Below are 9,292 nucleotides of genomic sequence, written 5' to 3'. Positions count from 1 at the left end.
TGGCTACTGGGTAGAATAAAAATGCAATAAATAAATAAGTATTTTAGCTTTCCTGGATTAGGATTTAAGACAAGTAGTACTTTTTCAACAAGACATTTACAGTTAGACATACCTGTACATGTTTTAAACCTTTTGGAATCCACTGCTTCTTTGCTTCTAACAATGACAGCAAAATAAATAGAAGATGTATAGAGAAAATGAGAAGGGAAAACAAAGAACTTACACATTGTCATGTATACGGTTTCTCCATTCTTCTTGTTTTACTTTTTCTCTGGCAAGCTGTAGTGAAAAATTTGATGCTGCTCCCTGCAAAGATGGTTCTAAAGGCTTGAAGCGCTGTTGTAGTACTTCACCAGTATTACGAAAGGGTCCCTGACAGGAACAGGAGAAAGGTATGTGTTTTATACTGGAGTTGTTCATCTTTTGCTGTTTGTGATTTGAATCCTCTTGACAGAAAGTACTAATTTTAAAAAGAATTACTAACATATCCACATATTCAATATCACATACATTAAAACTAAAATTAACGAATTATTAAAAAGCAAAAGCATTTGGTACAGATTATTTCCAAAATGGTATCCATGATCATCTGGGGCACAGAATCAAAGGCAAAGCACACAGAACCTTGTGGCACCTTAAAGTGTCTTTTTTTTTTTTTTAGTCTTTAAAGTGCCACCACATTTCTGGTTGTTTTCGTTCTGATAGATGTTGATCACATAAAGCGGCGGATAATATGCCTATAAACTGCCAGAAGAAATGGACAAGATCACTTTTTGTTACTAAAACCAATTCCCTTGAAAAATAATTGACAACACAGTCCTACTTCAGAAGCAGACCTTAGGCTGCAGTCCTATATCCATTTACCAGCTCATGTGAATACAACAGCACTTACTTTTGAGTAGATATACAGTTGTGCTGCTAGTGGAGGTCTTTATCAATACTTTGGGATAAACATACTTCCCAACTATAGTCTTCCTTTGCCTGTGCCTAATGAAAACACCAATCTTTCAGATTCCAAAATATTTCTATGCCATTATGATCTGAACAAGGAAATAAATTAATGCTAAAATCATGAAATACGAATCAACAATAATTAAAAAACTCAATTAAAATCTCCATTCTGTTTGAACCACAAGGAAACATATGAAAATAAATTTGCAAGTATTTTAACATTATGAAATAGTTTTTGTTTTATCAGTACCAGAAAGAAGTTTATTTCTTTTTCATGCTCTAATATTTTCATGAAAAGTTGAATTTAGCATTTAATCAGTTTACAAATAATTCTGTGATGCTTTCCTACATATTAGGTGAGCTGTTCTTTATGCTGTTAATAGCCAATACCTATATTTGCCTCTAATGACTTGAGCCAACTTACCACAAGTATCAGACGAAGTGATAAATCAAACTATACAGCAGGACTTGTATTAATGAGAGCTCCTTTAAATAAAAAACCTACATGTCACTACCTTAACACTCCATGTTCTTGTCTAACAGCACAACCCTATCCATGTCTACTCAAAAATATATCCCACATCTCAGATTTCTTCTCAGGTGAGTAAATATAAGATTGTAGTATAAATTATTTCATTTTGGTGGGGGATTTCACCATATAGGCCAGTTCAAACCCAGGCTTACACCTAATGTGCTGTTCATGAAATGTAGATCTGATAAAAGACAACACTATCCAGCATTGTAAAAATGACATATCACCACTTGCCTTTAGGTAGTAATCAGTCAAAATTCACTAGGAATATTGTTAGTACTACAACTGAATGCAGTTTACAGGCAGCTCTGACTTTTGCTGAGTTGTTAATTATAGTTTATTTTCCTTTTTACCATTGTTGTTCTAGTACTGAAGTAGGGAAACACTCTCAAAACAATAAAAAAATTAAAAAAGCAAGTGGGGGCAAAAGTCCTAATCATGCCTCTTATTCTGAAGGATTTCTTTCTTTAAATAGGTTATCACTAACAAGTCACAGCTGGAGTTACTGCAAGAACTGAGTGAAGACTGCAGGGCTAATAAAAAGAAATGATTCACGCCTCATTTATGTTCACTTATGTTTTACATTAATAGAAACCAATAATAGGAACCAGTTACCATAAAAGTCACAGACCGTAAATAACACAAATGGCAAATAAGTATCATCTAGTACTTTTCACAGCTGGACAGGAGGATTGCTATATTTGAAAGTTGTTAATGGATTTTTATTGGAACTTTACTTTTTAAAGGCATAGTCCTCCAATTTTCTGGCCTCAACAAAAGAAGGCATGAAAATAATCATAATAGTTACTCATTGTGCAAAATTTCCCCCTACCCAAGTCCACTTCTATAACAATTATGCTAAGAATAAATTTATTTTATTGGGAGTATTACAGAACTTTTAAGGGAGTGAACAAAGCTAAAAAGTTTATAAGGTATCATAGGAATAACAAATGCAACCAAGTAATTGACTCAAAATAATACATATTACTTATTCATGTTATCTAGGAAATTTGAAATAACATAAAATGAGAAAAAGAATTAACCATTTCCTTTTCTGGTGATCATGGTTTTCAAAGTACAGAATGTGTGATATGTGTGTTCACTGACAAAATCAAGACTTTTGTTGCTTTCTATTTCATTTTTTTTTAAATATTGGTTATGTTCCATCTTGGTTGTATGTTGGTGTTACTAACTCAGTCCAGGATAGAGTAGATCATTCTCTACTGCAGATTCCAAGGGCCATTTAATTTAATGCTGAATTTTATTCTGTCAGCACTATCCACACCCTTTCAGTACCTAAGGAACACAGAGCGGTCCCTTCTCTTAGCATGAATGGGGACCTCACATGAGTACACACTTTGGGATTTCATTTTAAAGCAATTTTTTTACTCCATTCATATGGGCAATGGGCACATCAAGCAAGGGTAACAGGGATTAGGAGAGGGTGTGTATATAGGTACTGAAAATTACTCAAGCCCTGTCACTCACACAATTGTGACAGATAGAGGGGGAGATTTGCCTAATCAGGTAGCTATGGCTGATATTTTATGTTACTATCTCGCAGCCTCCCTGTTTCAGGAAGAATCTCCTGATCCAGAAGTTCTAAGTGCGGGCTTTCAAAAATGGTGCCCATGGACATCTCTCTGCAAAGCAAAGTTCTGTCCATTATGCCCAAAATCATTCTTCATGTTCAAAAGAGTTGTTTTATATTTTGGAGCTTAGACCTCCTTTGAACTTGTATTTTGGTTTTAGGGCAAGTTACTTTCTTATTCATATCACCAATATGCCTTTTGGGAAATGAGTATTCTGTGACTGGCCATGCCCTTCCATGGCACTCGTTTTGTGAGGCTTCCCATGTCACTTTCACAATTTCAAATGTGCACACTGGTGCAAAAGGAGTTGAAAGGTGGAGGCGACCGGCATGGACTGGTGAGGCTGTGGCAGCGGGCGGGCATGGCGGCGGCTCGCTCACTCAGAGATCTCCCAACGAGTCCAAAACCATCTCCGAGTAAGCAAGCCACCGCCTCCCCGCCCGTGTGGTGAGCGTGCGCGCGGGTGGCAGCACAGGCCGGATAAATGGGCATGGCGGGCCAGATCCGTCCCGCGGGCCATAGTTTGAGGACCCATGTTCTACCTAGAGAAAACAGTTTATTTTATACTGGTTTTTGTCCCACAACACCCCCCACAAATCTTCTTACCCATCTCTTCCATTTCTGCTTTCACACTCAACTTGTACCCTATCTGAAACTGCCATTTTCTTTTATCCATCCTTTCTGTTCTTTTATATGTACTATCTCTTCACCCTTCTCTTTACTCTTTATTCTCATTCTTTAAAACATCAGTAACAACAACAACAATTAGCTTTCTTATCTAACCAACTCTTTCTGCAACAAGTGCCTATTCAGTACACAGCCAAAGTACAGGTTAGGCCAAGCAAAACGGAACCAGGTAGGCTGTAGCACTGAGACCCACTTGAAAATTGGCTGAGAGCCACTGCTAGGACCAAACTCATAAAAACACTGGTCTAAAGGTCTGATTTAAAATTCTGATAATAATTCTTCTTCCAAGCACTCGTACCACTGAAGTGTAAATACCAAAGTATGAAATTTGAGGTCTCCATGTTCTGCCAGTTTTGTGGCCTTGACAAACATCATAAAACTGTAGACATTTTGCTTTTGCTGTTATCACCAAAGCAAAGTGAATACCTCTACTTTGCATTGTCCCTTGCAAGCTGTTAACTCCTAAGTTACTTCTTTTACATGTCACAGTAAGCTTGAATGCATGCTGCCCAACTGTTCCTGCGACAAGCAGAAGAATCTAAACAAGTTAAAGGCCTTCTAACCATGGCTTGGCTAGCATTACATGTGAAGTAGGATCCCTGGCTCATTTTTCCTATGGGAAGACAGAGGAATAGCCCACAGGTTGCTCTTGACTGTTCTTGTACTAGCATGCTGCCTTGTTCATAATAATACTGAATTTTCAAAAAAAAATCCTATCTCGGAGAACACACCAGGGTGATATTCCACATGTTGCCACACCAGTGCAACATCACAACTCAAAAATGTCTTGCTGCAAGTGTCATTGTTTTGATCCTATCTGTACTTTGTTTTGCATAACAGATTAGAGGAAAAAGGAAAAAATAATAAAACAATTTTCCTGCTCCTATTAATGAAATTTAATGAAGAAATAACAAATTTATCACCTTTGCTTCCATAAGGCTATCATCCTTATTAATTCAGCAATAAAATTCATAGATCAGACATAACTTGTATCAGCAGCATCGAAACTTTTCTTTCTATCCACTTTCATGGGAAGACAGTGCATTCTCACGGAACACTAAATGCCAATTTCCTTAACCAAGTACCAAAGGATAACCAAATGTTTATTCTCTCAGAACTGGACACAAATTCACCTCTTATTTAACTCTATCCTTGAACAGAGTTTTGATATCTTAACACTTACATGAGACCTCGTGTAAAGTACAGTTTAATGTCATATACTACTGTCATCGAGTACTAAGCCAAAGGATGGCTAGCAATTATAAATCCCTCATTGTCACAACACCAGACCACTTTCAGAACCATGCATTCTGCTGGATTTTCATTTCCAGCTGTTTCATCAGCTCAGACCAATGTCCTTTCCTAGACATATACCTCTAAATTGTGTTGTCCAGGGATTTAGCCGTGTGACTCCCATTAACATCAATAAGAGTCGCGCAGTTAAATCCACGCACCATACTTTGAAAATTTACTCCACAGTGTACATCCCAGGGCACTGAAAGGATTAAAGTATTATATAGCAAATTCCCTTTTCAAGTCACAAGGAAATAAACAGAAGACTTCTGCTTTGTTCTAAATGGCTTTGTTCTGCAAGTTTCTTTGTTGGTGTACACTTTAAAAAAGTCTACAAAAGGTTTAAGAGAAATTTATCAGATCAACATATTGTACAATGAATCATGCTTTTGCAAATGGGAGAAGGTAACTTGGAAAATCTATTTACACTAAGGAATCGCTTAATTGATTATAATTGACCACTAAGCAATATAGCCAGCTTTTAATGCAGAAATTTGCAGCCTGTAGCATAGCATATTGTCATTTCCTTTTTTATTTTAAAATATTCATAGATTCCCTGAACAATAGTAGGACTGGGAAAGATATACACCTGAAGAATATATGTTGACTCTTCTAGACCTGCTAAATTTATCTGTTACTATATGTAAATTATTGGTACTATTTAGATTATAGCACATATTAAATTCTTAGTGGGTAGAGTGCAAGGGAAAGTCTGGTAAAGAAATGAAGGTCATTTGGCATTACTTTGTTAATTTGTTTCTGAGACTGAAATTTAGTTTGGAGAAAAAAATAATACAGAACATTTATAGGACTGTGTTCTTTCTAATTAATGGGCACAACATAATGCTTTGGGGCAGGACATTCAGGGACTGTCCCTACACCTTTTTGGTTTTCCTCCATAGTGCCCTACTTTGGAACATGTACTTATGGAGTTGTACCTGAGGAGGGACAACATCATTCTTTACAATATTCAGGAAAATTCTGTGGGTTTGAGTATTTGCAGTTTCCTCCAGAATGGAAATGAGCATGGAGATTCATATGAACGTAGGCACACTAAAGAGAAACTCTTCTCCATAGACATGTTCCAACAGTGAAGGGCTTGTTGACAAATTGTATTGACTACTAAACATATTGGTTACATTTCTGTTACGACTGATTAAAACAGACCTATGTTTTCCAGTGTAGCTGAATAACATAGCAATCACATTTTGAAATTGAAAGTGAAAAATTGTACGCACGGTACGGTTCATGTTTGATATTTTATGTGCCTTTTAAAACAATCACATAAAGATGGAAGCAAAAATCTTTCAATCATTTCATGAATGTTTGTCCTAGAATAATTTATTAAGAGCATTCTGCTCCAGTGTCCATTGTTGAAAATGCTTGCCCAGGACTCACAAATAGGTATTACCTGAGGTTTCTGTCTTCCAATGGGAGGAAGTGGTGGCACTGTTTGGAAGCCAAAAGAATCTGCATATTTGAGATTGGTAATGTCCTGGATTCCTTTCTTTTTATGCCTCAAAGGTTTAACTTTCCTTAATTGCAATTCCATTGGATCAGGAGACGATCTGTAGGGTGAGTTGTATACACCTGCAATCTAAAAATACGACACATGTACTTTCAATGATTTTTAAGATCCAGTTATTAACAATTATTATATAGAGACAAAATTTAAAACTTCAGTGAAACAAAGGAAAAAGATAAAGGTATACTACATCACACATCAGTTTCACACCCATCGGAGTTTTGCTGTAGAACTGAAATGGTATAATGGCTTTCAATGTTTTTTCTACAAGAAGCCTTTCTGTACTGCCATGGAACCTTTCTGAAACATTGCAGAGTACATTCATAGCTTTTTTTTTTTTGGCTTACATGATTGAATAGTGAACCCTGGAACACATCCAGAATTTACAAAGGAAGACATGAAGCTGCCACATACCAGGTCAGGGCAGCGTTGGTTTAAGACCTAAATTTTATGTCCACTGCATCCCAGGAGCTGTATTCACTATGCCCGTGTAGTTTCAAATGAGCCAATACTGCTCCTTCCATGCAGTCCTTGATATGCACTATATGGGCACACACTAGCCTACCTCTGTACACACATCAGCTTACTGGCTCAGAGTAACTGTGGATCATGTAAATCATCAAATCAGCACCCCAAAATGATACATTACTGATGTGTTGTTTTAAAAGCACAATAGCCACCTTAGAATATTATTGTAGCCTACTGAAGCAATGTTTGTGGATATAACTTAATTTAGATTTGGATGACAATATTTTCTTAACAGTTAAGACAGTTGAAAGCTCTTGAATAAGAGAAATGAAGAAAATATTAAAACACAGTCAAAGCAACATTCGAGGAAAAAGTAAAATTTTATACTGCTGCATCTGCTGCTGGTTTTTGGATCCTAGACAAAACTTAGAAAGAGTTCAGGTCCTCAGAATGTATTAACCTCTTGGGAGTAAGACAATTAGCTGTAATGTACTTTTCATTAGTCTGTCCCAAAGGAAGGTTGCAACTACGTGTCAAAAAGTTAAGTAAGCTTTTATCCGTCTATATATATTGCTGTTAAATGTTTCAAACCCATGCTTCTACACAGGGGAAGAAAAAATGACTTGGTGACTGTCAGGTATGAACAAAAGAATTTCTAAGCATTCCTTCAAGCATTTTGCCTTGTTTTGCAGCTTTTGAAAGCTAAGATACCCATTTTGAGAAGTGACCAGAATTCTGCACAGTATTCCTGACACTACATGGAATTATACATAGTCATTAAAATGCTGACTGCTTTATTTTCAGACTAATTCTTAAAAATCCAAGCAAAAATATTTTTCCTTTCTCTAAGCCACAAACTGAACTGGTATTTCCATTGAGCTTCATACAATAATACCAATATCTCCATCAAAATATATTTGAAAGTGAATGGGGAGTGCCCACAAATTCATCACTTTATGAACCTCATTTGTCATTTTCTTGCCTGTTTATTAAGTTTGAAGAAGTCCTTTTGAAGCTCTCTGTCTCTCTGAGTTTTCCAGCATAATTTATATCATGTAGTTTTGGGTACCTTAGCATTTAACCCTGATTTTGACAATTAATGAATAATTCAATAATTCTGGTGTCAATACATATGCTGTTTGCTTTCTTCCTTGTGATAACTGACCATTATTGTTTCCTTTGTAAAAACTGTCTATTTATTCTGTTTCTGCCTGATTCATTTCCTACTCTGTCAAAGAACAACACACATCCTCTAATCCTATGAATCCTAGGTTTACTCATGAGAGCTATGGTAAAGCTTTTGCCGTCCTTTTTGAAGTATGAGTTTAAATATCCACTGGACCATTCATATCTCTACATTCTTACTGCCACACTCGAATTCCAAAATATTTGTAAAACAGGATTTTCCTTTCAAAAATCATTTTGCTTCTTCTACAAGCGTCGTTCTTTTATATCTAATAATTCCATTGTATAATTACACCTGTCCTTTATATCTACTCTCAAGTTCTACTCTGCCACCACTCAGATATCCTAAGAGACACTATTATCATAAAGTGTAACTCTTCCCAAGCAGAATACTTACCAATTCCTATTCTACACCTGTACAAGAATGACTACTGAATTGTTTTAAAATTACAAAGAATTCTCCACTGCTCATCTTGTCATGTTGTTAGTAGTATTACTACTACTTTCATTTCTATACTGCTGAATAGTGTACATTCTCTAGGTAGTTTACAATAATAGCAGTGATGTTATTGTTATATCCGTAAAAATCAGGTGCATGGATTAAAAATAAATAGCATTTTTTTAAAGCAAGAGGAGTACAGGAAGGGACAAAAGTACAGTGAGGTACTTATTTTAACTTGCACCCCACTTCCTACACATCTACAGAATGTACAGAATAATGGGTAGCACAATGCTGATATATTGCCTTGTGGCATGATCCAGCCAACCACTTTTAATTCATATTTATTTCAATGGGAGTGTTATGCATGTGCTTAAATCCTTCCCTCTGATACCAATAGGACTTGAAAGTGTTTTGCTATAGTTGGCTCTTACCCTTGCTTTGTGCTAGAAACAATGAACTCCTAGAACTACATAGCTCAATCTGAGCATGTATGAATTCATGATATGAACAGATCCTTGAGCTCTGGTATTTATAAAGCTTCCCACTAGTGCTTGCCTGGGGTGGAAATGAATAATCACTTTCTTCTCACTCCATTCATCTGACCACCACCTCAGTTT

General features: G+C 36.3%; 1 protein-coding gene across 1 annotated transcript in view; it reads right to left on the bottom strand.

Annotated features, from left to right (window-relative positions):
* Window positions 1–219: 219 nt before the first annotated feature.
* Window positions 220–9,292, bottom strand: part of SPATA17 (spermatogenesis associated 17) — a 56,995-nt gene continuing 47,922 nt past the window's right edge. The window contains exons 7-8 of the mRNA XM_044448147.1: window positions 6,467–6,652; window positions 220–372 (exon numbers count right to left, since the gene is read on the bottom strand). Of these exons, the coding sequence (XP_044304082.1) occupies window positions 220–372; window positions 6,467–6,652 (339 nt within the window). The remainder of the gene's footprint in view (window positions 373–6,466; window positions 6,653–9,292) is intronic.

This window comes from Varanus komodoensis, unplaced genomic scaffold (genome assembly GCF_004798865.1).
Source record: "Varanus komodoensis strain SLA01 unplaced genomic scaffold, ASM479886v1 scaffold1, whole genome shotgun sequence".
NCBI lineage: Eukaryota > Metazoa > Chordata > Lepidosauria > Squamata > Varanidae > Varanus > Varanus komodoensis.
This window is presented reverse-complemented; position numbering and strand designations above follow the sequence as displayed.